Genomic DNA, 15093 nt, shown 5'->3' on the forward strand with positions numbered 1-15093 from the left:
TCCCCACCATCACTGCCCATCATCACCAATCCCTATCATCACCGACTCCACCATCGCTGCTCCGCACCATTACCACTCCCCACTATCACTGCCCATCATCACCAATCCCTGTCATCACTGACTCCACCATCACTGCTCCGCACCATTACCACTCCCCACCATCACTGCCCCTGACATCACTGACCTGCCATTGATTTTACTTGACCCAAGCCCTGTCTTTTCGCCAGGGACCCTATAACAACCGGTTACAAGATATAGTGAGATGATCTGCAATAACATCATTTGCATCTACCATTGCAAATTATTCATGTTTAACAAGCGCTTGATTATATGACAAGTTTGAGAAACATTATGTAAGATGTGTATTCACTCTTAAACTAAACCAAGGTATTGTTCCCCTTTATTTTAATATGATTGAAATATAAGTTTTGCATTTACATGTAAGGGCAGCATGGTAGCACAAGTGGATAGCACTGTGGCTTCACACTGCCAGGGTCCCAGGTTTCATTCCCCGCTTGGTCACTGTCTATGCAGAGTCTGCACCTACTCCCCGTTTCTGCATGTGTTTCCTCTGGGTGCTCTGGTTTCCTCCCACAGTCGAAAGACATGCAGGTTAGGTGGATTGGCCATGATAAATTGCCCTCAGTATCCAAAGAAGGTTAGGAGGGGTTATTGGGTTACGGGGATAGGGTGGAAGTGAGGGCTTAAATGGGTCGGTGCAGACTCGATGGGCCGAATGGCCTCCTTCTGCACTATATGTTCTATGTTCTATGTACACGACAACTACAGTGTTCACTCGATGTGAAAACAAAGACAGCTAATATTTGATCCGGTAATTGCTTGCCATATTTTATAACTGCAGGATCTTATTGCACCTTTTCTTGGAATGTGTAAATGGTACTAAATGTATCCTGAAATGTAACCCAGCATGCAGCTTACACAGAAAAAAAAAGGAAATAAATAACAAAGTGTTGTGAGTTTTTCTTCTATATTGAAGCATGTTACATCTGGGAGTGCCAAAACATTACATCTTACCCTCTACATTTGATAGAAAAAAGAATATATTCAAGACGCTAATTGCAGTAACCTTTCTCAATTTGCATGTGATTTACGAGTGCGAAAAGACAAGAGAGGTCATCTTTCCACAGTGGGCCAGGGGGCCATCCAGACACACGCTGTGAAGGGAATGGGAGCAGGTGGCCAGGAAAGTCAATTCCAAAGGGTCCAGCCCCAAGGACCTGGCTGCAACAAGGTCATTGATCCCACATGACTGGTCAAGGGCAGTGGATGCATGTTCAAATGTCATCTCTTTTTCACAGCACCACCAACCTCACACACTGCTCAATGCACCGCACCCCCATCTCTCACCTATCTGCAATCGAGGCTAACATTCAGATACCCAGCCTCACCCTCACACACTTAGCACAGCTCCAAACCTCACCCCCACATCTTGCAGCTTCCACTTGCTTCCGACTATCCAGCAATGACAGGCATATCGTTCAAATACATGGCAGCACACTAATTGCCATTATTCCCTTACTCTGGCAGCACAAACTGGCATAGGGTGGTACAGTGGCATGGTGGTTAGCACTGCTGCCTAACAGCACGAAGGGCATGGGTTCAATTCCAGCCTTGGGTGATTGTCTGCGTGGAGTTTGCATATTCTCCCCGTGTCTGGATGGGTTTCTTCTGGGTGCTCCAATTTCCTAACACTATCCAAAATATGTAGGTTAGGTGGGGTTACAGGGATAGGGTGGGAGAGTGGGCCTAAGTAGGGTGCTATTTTAGAGGGTCAGTGCAGATTTGATAGGCCGAATGGCCTCCTTCTGCACTGCAGGGATTCTATAGACTCTTCTATGGATAATAGGATGCTGCAAGAGAACATCTAGCAGTCAGGCAAAGCTGTTTTGCATTACTGGATCATCAGTGACTAAGACCGCAGAAACTGGCATCACCGTGAACTCCCAGGATGTCAATAGGTTCCGGACTTACCTCTCAAATTCCACTTCACCCTCATCCTGTTATCTGACATGAAATACATACCAGAGCTGGTGTGACCAAGAACTGCCTGCTTTGCACCGCACTCCTTCCCCTCACTCCAACCACCTCCTTCTGTATTTCACAACCCAAGAACTTGGTGCCAGGCCAGCCATTTTAGCCTGACCATGGAGGGTGCAAACACAAGCAAACATCACATCACATCAAGGGGTCACATCACTTGCCCTGGCACTTGCAGCCGTTAAGTCAGATGCTGGCATTGTGTGAATGGTAGAGAGTAACTTAAGGCGGGGCAGCATTGGTGAGTCATCAGATACAAGCGACCTTCACCCAGACCAGTGGAAAAGATAACACTTGTGTTAGCTCGGAGCTCCCAAGGGCGAGGCCACAGATTAATTCAGTTGCAGAGGACTCAGATGAAGAGTTTAGTGGTGTGGTATATAGAAGAATGCTGATGATGAGCATGCAGACGGAGATGCTTGCTGCACTGGCAAGCTTACTGTCACCTTCAAGGAGCATGGAGAACATAGAGCATAGAACATAGAGTGCAGAAGGAGGCCATTCGGCCCATCGAGTCTGCACCGATCCACTTAAACTTAACCGACCCACTTAAGTTTAACTCCAACTAAGCGCTGGGCTTGTTGTAGAGTTTGGAATCCATCCTTTCCAGTGTAGGATCATTAGTTAGTTCTTTCTATGGATTACCACCTTGACATGGTGGAGAGGCTTGTTCACTCTGCCATTCCCTAAACTGTAGGGAGCAAGTTGCTCCTGGTGGCATTGCCCATTGTGTCAAGGTCAGATGGAGGTTCTAGACAAAGTGTTGTCCAGGAAGTCCTCAATGGCAGAAAGAAAACTGCACATCTCGTTGACTGAGAGGGTGAAAGAAGGATGCAGCAGCAAGTGATCTGGAGATATGGAGACCCATGGCAGAAACTCGCAACCCTTAGTGAACACCTCAAATCAAGGAAAACTGACTTAAAGCTTGCTGCTGTGCAGGATCAGTCAGCCACCATCATGGCTGTGGATACCAGGGCTCATAGAGGTATTCAGGCTACTACAATAGTCCAGCAATCTGTTCTCCAATGGGTTACTAAGATGCCACTCAGGTCGGGTAGCAGTACCTCCATGGCACACCAACCTACTGTTGTCTCTCAAGATTATCAATTCAGGCGCCCACCACTGTCACTCCTCCAGTTCCCTTGCTGTTGCCTGACTCCAACCACCCTTGCCAAGATGGAGTAGTCCACAGCTGAGCCTTCAAGGCGCATTGTCGCTCAAGGTCCTCTGCAAGGTTATTTTCAGTTCTTCCAGTCAAAGCTCAGCAACCTTTCACCAGCCATGATGGAGCCACTGGCGTAGCACTATTTGGGAGCACGAGAACAGGAAAAGGCAGCCACAGGTTAGGCATTAAGGGAATGCGCAAGGCAAATAGTTCAGTTTGTTATGTATTATTGGAAATATTATTGGATAGAATTGCTATAGAAAGGTTTTTGGGGCTGTGATGGTTCATAGCACAGGGGTGGAGAGGGGAGCAATTGTGGAGCAATGATCTGGGAATAAAGTTTTAGGGAAGCTGGAGTCTGATTAACCACTAACAGACAGCCGATTCAGAGTACTGGGATAGAACATAGAATGATACAGCGCAGTACAGGCCCTTCGGCCCACGATGTTGCACCGACATGGGAAGTCAAAAACTAAAGGCCATCTAACCTACACTATGCCATTATCATCCATATGCTTATCCAATAAACTTTTAAATACCCTCAATGTTGGCGAGTTCACTACTGTTGCAGGTAGGGCATTCCACGGCCTCACCACTCTTTGCGTAAAAAACCTACCTCTGCCGTCTGTCCTATATCTATTACCCCTCAATTTAAGGCTATATCCCCTCGTGCTAGCCACCTCCATCTGCGGGAGAAGGCTCTCACTGTCCACCCTATCTAACCCTCTGATCATTTTGTATGCCTCTATTAAGTCACCTCTTAACCACCTTCTCTCTAACGTAAACAACCTCAAGTCCATCAGCCTTTCCTCATAAGATTTTCCCTCCATACCAGGCAACATCCTGGTAAATCTCCTCTGCACCCGTTCCAAAGCTTCCACGTCCTTCCTATAATGAGGCGACCAGAACTGTACGCAATACTCCAAATGCGGCCGTACCAGAGCTTTGTACAGCTGCAACATGACCTCATGGCTCCAGAACTCAATCCCTCTACCAATAAAGGCCAACACACCATAGCCCTTCTTCACAACCCTATCAACCTGGGTGGCAACTTTCAGGGATCTATGTACATGGACACCGAGATCCCTCTGCTCATCCACACTACCAAGAATTTTACCATTAGCCAAATAGTCCGCATTCCTGTTATTCTTTCCAAAGTGAATCACCTCACACTTCTCTACATTAAACTCCATTTGCCACCTCTGAGCCCAGCTCTGCAGCTTATCTATGTCCCTCTGTAACCTGCAACATCCTTCCACACTGTCTACAACTCCACCGACTTTAGTGTCGTCTGCAAATTTACTCACCCAACCTTCTGTGCCCTCCTCTAGGTCATTTATAAAAATGACAAACAGCAACGGCCCCAGAACAGATCCTTGTGGTACGCCACTCGTAACTGAACTCCATTCTGAACATTTGCCATCAACCACCACCCTCTGTCTTCTTTCAACTAGCCAATTTCTGATCCACATCTCTAAATCACCCTCAATCCCCAGCCTCCGTATTTTCTGCAATAGACGACCATGGGGAACCTTATCAAACGCTTTACTGAAATCCATATACACCACATCAACTGCTCTACCCTCGTCTACCTGTTCAGTCACCTTCTCAAAGAACTCGATAAGGTTTGTGAGGCATGACCTACCCTTCACAAAACCATGCTGACTATCCCTAATCATATTATTCCTATCTAGATGATTATAAATCGTATCTCTTATAATCCTCTCCAAGACTTTACCCACAATGGATGTTGAATATATCCTTCCTTCTCCTGAAGTTCATGCCAAAGGCGACAATTCTCATAACTTCCTGGTCATACAGCCTGTGGCAAACTACCACGGATTTGAAGACACATTCGGATGAGCATTGGAGAGTTTCCCCAACACCGTCTCCCCTCCCCCCCAACTTGCTGCCACCGCCTCACACTGCCCCAGTGGTCCAGGCAGTGAAAACCATGCCTAAAAATGCCAATGTTTTGTGCCACAACATTCCTAATAGCAGCATTTTTCCCATAGTCGGTTAGCGGAGAGAATTTGGTGAGCTATGTGTAAAACGGGTAATAACCAGTCTCAGGTTCATTGTGATGGTTTCAATGTGATAAGGACAGCTGACTAACTCAGGATGAGAGCATTGTGGATGCTGATCAGACAGCGGGCTTTCACCCGATTCATTGCAAACACAACTGCTCATTCAGGAGGTGAAACCGCTTGTGGCTCTGCTTCATCTCCTCATTGATATATGACTCCCGCAAAGCCACCATTGCACAGGCAGTGGATCCCTCCACCATTGGGAATCCAGCTACACTGGCAAAAACACATACTCACGCCAGCTGCTTCACTCTGATAGGGCGAAGGCAATGAATTTCCTACTCTTCGGTGATGTCCTTGATGCAGGGATGCATGGCAAACTGTGAGGTGGTGACAATGTCACTGGCTTCAGCCTGGAAAGATCCTGAAGTGTAGAAAGTGAGGGTGATGGTGATCTTCACAACCACTGGTAGCAACACCCTCACCATGCTCCACAGCTGAAGGTCTAGGTGGTAACAGTGACACAGTTTAGTGACCGCCCCCTAATGAAGCATAACCACCACAGCCAACCTCCTGGCTGTGATGAAGGTAGGAGAAATGCTCGCCGAATACACAAGGCAAATTTTATTGTGGGCCATCCTCCTCTTACCTCTGTACATAGCTTTCCCTTTCTGCTGCATCTAGTTCACGTCCATGTCATTCTGCAGCTTGAGGGGGCCTATGACTACGACTCCATTAGATACTGCAAACACGCATTCGGGCTCCACTGACCTCCTTGGAGAAATCCCTGAGCACTCCCACTTTTCAGAACCCATGCCTCCACTCACTGTGCAGCAGAAAAAGTCACCAGTCTGGATCTTTTTAGTGCAGGAAGTTCCCGATGCAGTTGAACTGATGTTCGACTGAATGTTTTTAACAAAGGTCCAAAATGACGACTTGTGCACTGAGTCAGCATTACATGGCAATTGACATCATGATCTTCCACATCTGCATGCTTCCCTCACCCATTCTAGCACCCACATAAGGATGGTGCACCACGGGGGCTGTGCCAGGAGCGAATTGGCTGCCATTTTTGCGGCTCTGAATTCCCTTATACCACTTTTGTGACTTTGTTTCCCATTTGTTTACCAACGGGAGTGAGTGGAAAGTTCCTGCGATCTGTGTGAGCATTTCTGTATATTGCTGCAGCATAGTGACTTAATCTTTCATTTAGTGATAATCTCGGGCAGGATTCTCCCCTACCCGGCAGGGTGGGCGGTCCCGGCGCCAAGGAGTGGTGTGAACCACTCCAGCGTTCGGCCGCCCGGAAGGTGAGGAATCTCTGCACCTTCAGGGGCTAGGCCGGCGCTGGCGGAGTTGGCGCCGCGCCAACCGGAGCGAAAGGGGCTTGATGCCGCGCCAACCAGTACCGAAGGGCATACGCCCGCCGGAGGGAAAGAGTGCCCCCGCGGTACAGGCCCGCCTGCGGATCGGTGGGCCCCGGTCACGGGCCAGGCCATCGTGGAAGGCATCCTCCGGGGCCAGATCCCCCCGCCCCCCCTCCCTTCCTGAGGACCCTGAAGGCTGCCCGCAGAGCCAGTTTCCGCCGGTAAGTACCAGGTCTAATTTACGCCGGCGGGACCGGCCAAAAATGGGTGGCCGCTCGGATCATCGTAGGCCGGAGAATTGCCGGGGGGGCCAGCGGCCGCCGACCGGCGCGGCGTGATTCCCGCCTCCGCCAAAACTGCGGCCCGGGAGAATTGGGCAGCCGGTGGGCGCGGTATTAATGCCGCCCCCAGTGATTCTCCTGCCCGGCTGGGGGTCGGAGAATCCTGCCCCACATCTCTGCAAACAGTTATGACAGAATCTAGTGCAACAAATTGTCACCTACATCGGCGATGACACCATTAATTGGAACAAGTTTCATCTGCAGATAAAGCTGCTTTTAAAATTAATTTTGATTGTATCTTACTATTCAAACAATAAACTTCATTCAGCAGGCGACATTGGGATTTTACACTGCTACATGAATGTTAATGTTAATTCCACATTTTGTCACATTTGGGTTGGTGCAAGTGGAGAAATGGACAAAATTGGCACTGTATATAAACAGCCTTTTAGACTATCATAAAATTAATGAGCAGATTTTGTGTGGCTATGTCACAGTGAGTCAATTCTGTAGCAGCAGGAATGCTATACCATACAACACAGAACGTATTTGAATAGATTACTAAAGGGTCATCTCCCTGGAACATTAATTCTTTATCTCATTCACAGATGCTGCCTAACCTACTGAGTATTTACAGCATCTTCTGATCATAGAATCATAGAATTTACAGTGCAGAAGGAAGCCATTCGGCCCATCGGGTCTGCACCGGCCCTTGGAAAGAGCACCCTATGCCTGCACCCTAACCCCGTAACCTTTTGGAAACCAAGGGACTTTAGCATGGCAAATCCACCTAACCTGCACATCTTTGGACTGTGGGAGGAAACCGGAGCACCTGGAGGAAACCCACGCAGACACAGGGAGAAAGTGCAAACTCCGCACAATCACCCGAGGCTGGAATTGAACCTGGGACCCTGAAGCTGTGAGGCAGCAGGGCAAACCACTGTGCTACCATGCCGCCCACGGTGATGTTATGATATAGTTCAGTGTTTCCTAAACTTGTCCAGCCACAAAATCCTAAGTGACTTCTCAAGTGCCTCAGGGAACCCCAGGCATTCGCATAATGTAAGCACACCTTTTTTCCACAAAATAGAGGCAAACATAGAAATCAAACGTAAACAAGTATTTTCTAGCTACATCAATGCATGTGTTAGGAATCAGGAAGAGGCACATAGTCACAAATACATTCACGAGCTACATGTTAACCCCTGAGCACGCCACCCTCCCATGACCTCTTAACATTAACCACTGGGAGTAGGACCCATTTGAGCAGTAGGGAATCTAAAACGTTGTCTTATTAAAAAAATTAGTACTGACCTTCAGTCATTTTTAATGGGAGGAATGTCCGTAGCCGCCACTCCGAGTGCCCGCCGGGTGGAAACATGAGTGAACCACGTCGGCGGGAACTCGGCCCATTGTTAGCGGAGAATCGCCGCGGGGTCCTCTTTCAATGGCTCCCGACCGGCACCGCGTCAACCGTGCATGATTGGCGGCGATTCTCCGGTCTCCGGAGAATTGCGGGAAGGCATTGGACCCGATCGCGGGTCTGACGCTACATTCTCCACCCCCACGCGAAGGCTCGGAGAGTCCCAGCCCAAATATTTATACTGGAATCTAGTGCTGCCATCTCATGGTTTCTTACACTATGATGTAGTCATTAACCCTTTATATATCTTCATATACACATATCACTATATGCCTCTCTCTCTCACACACACACACACTTGCCTCTCCCTCACATACACAAACACACACATCCCCCTTTCACACAAATATCACCTCCCTCTCTCTCACACACATGTATGTCTCCCTCTGGCACACACACATCTCCCCCTCACATAGACTCACCTTTCTCACACACATTCATCCACCCACCCCTCCAGGGCGGACCCTGGACTTCGCTCAGCTCCAAGGCCCATAGTTGATGATCCTCCACTCCAAGGCTCATACTGGATGACCCCGCCACACCAAGGTTTGCTCTGGGCATGCTAAGGTTCGCTCTGGGCCCACCCCCCCACCCCCCACGCTTAGGCGCACATGCTCCCAGTTCCGAGGCTCTCTCTTCCCATTACTCTGCTGTCCACACTTGTACACAGAAGTTGGCTTCTCTAGAATCCAGCCTCTGACTAGAAAAAAAGCTCTGCAGCACTTTACACATTTTTCAAATGTACCTGTCTTGCAAACGGACCCCGAGAAGACTCTCACAGACCCCCTGTGTTCCATCGACCCCATTTGGGAACGCCAGACATAGTTAATCTACTTACAGAGAATGCTGAAATGCTGACACATGGGTACTTTGCGACAATGCAGAGAGTAATTCTCCATCCAACTGCCTGATTCACAACAACTCATCTTTGCATTAAAGGTTCTCTCTCCCTTCATTTTTGCCCTTAATTCCTTTATCCCCTCTCCATTCAGCCTTGGCAAAGACTGTGGTGAGATGAGATATCTTTTCATTCTGTCTAAAAGCTTACAGATTCTTCTCTCCTCTTATTTGGTATTCCATTTTAATTGCCCCACACTTCAAATTCCACACACAAAATGTGTCACCTACCACAAGTGTCTACTCTAATCAGTTTAAGTTGCACTTGAATTTTTATGTAATTATTCAATATAGCCGAGATCAGAAAATTCACACTTGACCATTCAGATGGGATTAGCCCAAGTTTAAAACCATTCCAAATGAATTTGGATGTAAAAATGAAATTCAGCACTTATTTCTTTTTATTAATTTTCTTTCTCACTTTCTCCATGCCTGGCACACATTTATTACATTATGATTTCTGGATCATTCCATCTTGCTCTCTTTTGGTCTGATCTGTGTGATCTCTCCTCATTCGCTCTGTCACGCTCAATGCCAAGAGGAAACCCTCCTCGGCCACCCATGTCTGGAAGCAACTAGTTTGTCCACAAGCCATTAAGTCACCAACAATCTACCTCATCACCAGGCTGTTCATTGCAGACTACTGAAAAATTAATCAAGTTTGGAAAACCACCCAAAATATGTAGAAATGCAGCAAATGTCAGAAGAAATAAAGCAACAACTAAACTTTGAATGTTGCTTGTGGGGGAGGGGGGTGGGGGGGTGGGGTGGGGGGGGGGGGGGTGGGCTCCTTCATGCAGTTCGACATGGTGTTCAGCAGTACAAAGTTAAAAGAGGTCAATGGCTGGACACTGGAGCTCCAATATGGAGTGATGTCCGTGTTGCACACTGATGACATAATCTGCCTGTTCTACATGCTGCAGGTAGTCGTTGGGTGGCTGCACGCAAACCCTTTTACAAATATGGTATCCACTGCACTTCTCATTGTAGTGCGCACAATCACCATGGGTGCCATTTTGGTATTTATGAGGTCTTGCCGTCCCCAGAAAGTGATTGCTGCAGAGCTCAATTTCTCCTGCAGGTTGAACAAGGAATGGGGCATTTTGGAGACCTTTGGGATTACGACGCTCTTTGTGGATATAATTCTTTATCCATGATATACCTTCGACCTTATTGAGTATCAGTTCACTAAAAAGATACCAAAGTCCCAAAATTCTTCCACAGGCTGGTTACACATGTGAAAGACAAAAATAAACCAAAATAAAAAGCTTTACCGTGAATATCTTGTTTCTGTTATTGACAGTTGATCTTCTCTGACATGCATACTGAGAAATAGTGACCACTGGTGAAGCTAATGGCAGATTTGATTGAAGAATCTTTCGCTCCTAAGGAAAGAAATGGAGTATAATCATTGCTGGTTCTTGTTGGGCCTGCTTGAGTTATCTGGTCTGTCAAAGAAACACATGATATTGTCAGTAATTACAGATTAAAGATTGGTTAACTCAACGAAAATGGCTGAGATGTCTATTTATTGTTTTCTGCTTAGTACAAAAGTTAAAGAAGAGTATTTGTAATAAAGAAATAAGACATTTCGTGTCGGGTGGATTGTACAATCTTGTCATAGTTATCATAGTTGTCAGAACCCATTGTTATTGGTTATGATTTCATCCTATCTTCACCAATTCCAGATAAAAGGCAACTGAAGACTGGAATTTTAACTTGCATAATTTGTAAAAAAAAAAGACTGCATAAAGAGTTGAAGGAATATTGTTGGACTCGATGTAGGAAATGTCACATTGCATCGTTCACAGCAAGTCAGCTTTTATAAGAACAAAGGCATCATTAGGACAAAATATTATTTGGGGGCACTGATTTAACACCACTGGGGATAGCATTGAAATTTGGGAGCACTGGAAGGCAATTCGGAGTAAAAGGTTTACTGGTTTGAAATCTCAGGGTCTGGCGGCAGTTTTAAGTGGATGCCAGGATTCCTGGAGCGCTGTGCTGGAAGCTCTTGGAAGCACCTAATGGTAGTTGGATAGAACCGCGAGCATTTGTTTCAGGGTCCGTGCATTCTGTCTAGGTTTTTGTGACTGCTGAGAGAATTCTCGGAATTGGTAGAAGTCCAGGGAAAGGAACAAAAGAAACTGGTGCGAAGATTGGGTGAAGGCTGGGGATGGAATCTGGCAATAATGGTTGGATCTTACAGGTTGACGATGTAGTGCTCAGCAGCAGAGGAACAAGCAGCAGAGACCCATGAACAGGGTACTGAGTTATTGAGATCTACATCCTCACCCACCTACAACAGGCCAATGTCCAATTTGGAGAAATATAGAGGTCAGTTCGCTACTATTTCTGTCAAAAGGTGGGCCTTTGCATGTTGGACTTTCGGGATGATCGAAACCTACAAATACAGGAAGGTTCATTCAGTGGCGGACTGGCCAGGGTGTCAGCTTGCCCGATGGCAAGTGGGCCCCTGATGAAGTGGGCCCCCTATATCAAATAAAAATGCAATAACGGAACAAACACAGACAACTGTTTTAGTAATAAAAAGGAATAAGAAAAATAAGAGACACAAATAAGCAGTGCATGAAAAAGAACAAAGCAGGGGGGATAGTGGAAGGATGTGGAATAGGGGGGCCCGGGTCGGGCATAATTAAGGAAATTCCATGTTTTCAGCAAGAGTGTGTGAATTTAAAGATAAAGTTACAATTCGTGATTTGAGATGGTCGGCAACTTCAAAGGATATCAAGCAGTAGTCTTGGTTCAGCCGGTACATCGGTCCGGGGCCCGGAGAGCCAAGAAGGGGCCCGTGAATCTCTGAAGGGCCCTTAAAAATTATAATTAATTAGATAAATAAATCTCCAACTTCTTTCCTGAGATTTGTATTCTAACTTAATAAAATATAATTGTTTTTAAAAAAAGCAATACCAAATAAAAATGCAATAAAGAAACAAACAAATAATCACTCAGTGTATGAAGGAACAAAGCAGTGTTAAACAAATGTGAAAAGGAGTGGATGGGGGGGGGGGGGGGGGCTGGTTCACCCGGGTAGGGCATAGTTTGAAATCCACGTTTTCAGCAAGAGTGTGTGAAATAAAGTTACAGTTCGTGATTTGAGATGGTCGGCAACTTGAAAGGATATCAAGTAGTACATAGGGTCGTGAGGTCACCGAAAAGGAGAAGCTGTACCTTTGACCGTGAATCATGAGGTCAAAGATATTGAAGTGATAAGCCATGATCGGTAAACTCAAAGGGTTGCAACTTGTAACACTACACTGGTATCAAACTGGACATTTTAACTTTGGTCATGGGACCATTCTTAATGTCTTACTATAGTCGGACCAAACTTCTAAGTTTCAACAGTTGTCTCAGTTGCTTGCTGGTGTGAACATGGGACAGTGGATTGTCTCCTCTTCTGAAGCTGCATAGGCCACAGTAGTATTGACTAATGAACATAGCCTATTGAAGTGTAAGTAAGTTATTTTATATTTTTTTATCAAGTAGGGGTTTATCTGGCGTTCCTTCAAGTTATTCTTGCAATCATCAATATTCATTTTTCCCAATGTGGGCTATTTTTAATTAAGTTTTTATTTCAGGAATATTACCCCTACCAGCATGGAAAAGAAAAAGCATAAATCTGGGTCACTAAAACGCAAAGAACAAAAAGAAGCAGAAAGGAAGGAATCAGCCAAGCGATGCAGGCCTATTACAGACTTTATAATACCACAAGGACAATCCACATCAATATCCAGTTCTGCAACAAATAATCAAGAAGCAAGAAACAATGCTCATGGTGATGATGCAATGACATGCGAGTTAGAAGAACAGAGAAGAGCTACTTTGAATGTAGAGACAAATACAAGTGCATCCATTATTAATGAACGCAGGCCCAATATTTCTTCTGGCTTCCTTGTTCCGGTATCTGTACTGCCTGTAGTTGCAACATCTGAACACATAGCTTCAACTAGTGACAGGGAATCAGATATTCCTTCAAGCATAAATGACTTGGTTTCTGAAGCACATCCTGTAAATGAACCTACGGAAGAAAATGAAAGATCAATTACTGGAATCTTCCAATATCCATCACGAGCAAAGCTAAAACAGATTTTTGCTGAACATCCACTTCAGCCACTTGATGATCTGCCATTTGATGCTCGTTTGTATGAGAGGAAAATTATGAATGACTCAGTCCCAAGAAAATGGCTAACATATAACAAAGAAAATAGATGCTTATATTGTTCATACTGCTTAGCCTTTGAGTTTCCCAACACTTGTAATACATCACCCTTTGTACGTGGCTTTTGTGACTACAGGCATATTAGCCAGAGCTTGACTTTACATGAATCGACAATACATGTCAGAAATGCTCAGCAATATGGCAGTGTGGTTAATGATGGCACCTTAGATACATTTTTTGCAGCATCACTAATTAAAAGGAAAGAAGAAGTATTGAAGCAGAGAAGTATTGTCATGAGGATTAGAGACATCATAAAGATGTTAGGCAAGCAAGCACTTCCTTTTCGAGGTCACAGAAATGAATCGGCCTACACTCTGGATAATGAGGTTCTGAATCATGGCAATTTTTTAGCTACAGTGCAGTTGATGGCAAAATATGACCCATTATGGCAGCTCACGTTTCTGCAGTGCAAAACAAGTCTAAAAAAAGAATCAAACGATTAGAGCAACAAGGAAAGGCTCAAAGTAAAGGCCGTGGTGGACTTGTTACATACCTGAGTAAAACAACTATAAACATGTTAATCAAAATTATGAAGAATATGATACAAGAAAGAATTAGTCATGAAGTTTCTCAAGCAAAATATTATTCAATTCAGGTTGATTCAACACAAGATAATTCATCCATCGATCAGTTTAGCATTATTATTCGGTATGTGCTTAAAGGTATTATCTGTGAGCGACTACTTTCAGTTGTGCCAAGTAATGATGGTACAGGACAGGGACTTTTTGATCTATTGATTGAAACATTACAGCATCTTAAAATTGACCCCCAAAAATGTTTATCTGATAGCACAGGTGGCGCTGCAAGCTACCATGACCAGTATAATGGTTTACAAAGTAAAATTGCTGATGTGGCTGTTCAACATGTTCATATATGGTGCTATGGCCATGTCTTGAATTTGGTGATAACTGAAACAACAAAATGTTGTGTGCCCGCAGTTTCCTTTTTCAATTTGCTCCAGAATATAGCAACTTTTGTGAAAGCATCATACAAGAGAATGGCTGTATGGATAGAAGTTGTTGGAAAACATCTAGGACAAGAAAAAATGAAATGATTAAAGCTAATTGGTGAGACCAGATGGTCAGGAAAATCCAATGCAGCAACAACTATATTTGGACGTCTTGATGATGCCGCTGCCAGTACTTTCGTAAATCTATTGACATGCTTATCAATGATACAAGATTCAGAAAAGTTTGATGCAAAACAAAACATGAAGCAAATGTTTTACTTCAAAGTCTTCTAAAGTTTGAAACCATATTGACAGCATTTACTTACTTGTATATATTTGAAACTACAACCCCGTTACAAGTTATCTACAGACAAGTGGTTTAGATATGTTTACTGCATGGAGTTTGGTAGATCCAGCTACAACAAAGTTGAAGGAACAGACAAGAACATTTGATAACGTTCACAGCAAGGCTTTGGAATTTGTAAATAAATGTAATGACAGGATTTCACAGATGAATATGGATGAAAATCAAACATTGGAAATTGATGCATTGGAAACAGCATTGCCAGTTAAGAGGCAGAGGAAGAAGAAAAGAAAGCCAGATGAGCTTATTGATGATGAAAGAAATTCCTCAGATTCTCTAGCTAATTTTCGAGTAAATGTGTTTAACCTAATAATGGATCGCA

General features: G+C 44.9%; 1 protein-coding gene across 2 annotated transcripts in view; it reads right to left on the reverse strand.

The window, feature by feature from the left end:
- Positions 1–15093, reverse strand: part of dntt (deoxynucleotidyltransferase, terminal) — a 356682-nt gene that overhangs the window by 282986 nt on the left and 58603 nt on the right. For both annotated transcript variants that reach the window (XM_038822282.1, XM_038822281.1), the window contains exon 3: positions 10493–10603. In XM_038822282.1, the coding sequence (XP_038678210.1) occupies positions 10493–10603 (111 nt within the window). The remainder of the gene's footprint in view (positions 1–10492; positions 10604–15093) is intronic.

The sequence above is a fragment of the Scyliorhinus canicula genome, chromosome 16 (genome assembly GCF_902713615.1).
Source record: "Scyliorhinus canicula chromosome 16, sScyCan1.1, whole genome shotgun sequence".
NCBI lineage: Eukaryota > Metazoa > Chordata > Chondrichthyes > Carcharhiniformes > Scyliorhinidae > Scyliorhinus > Scyliorhinus canicula.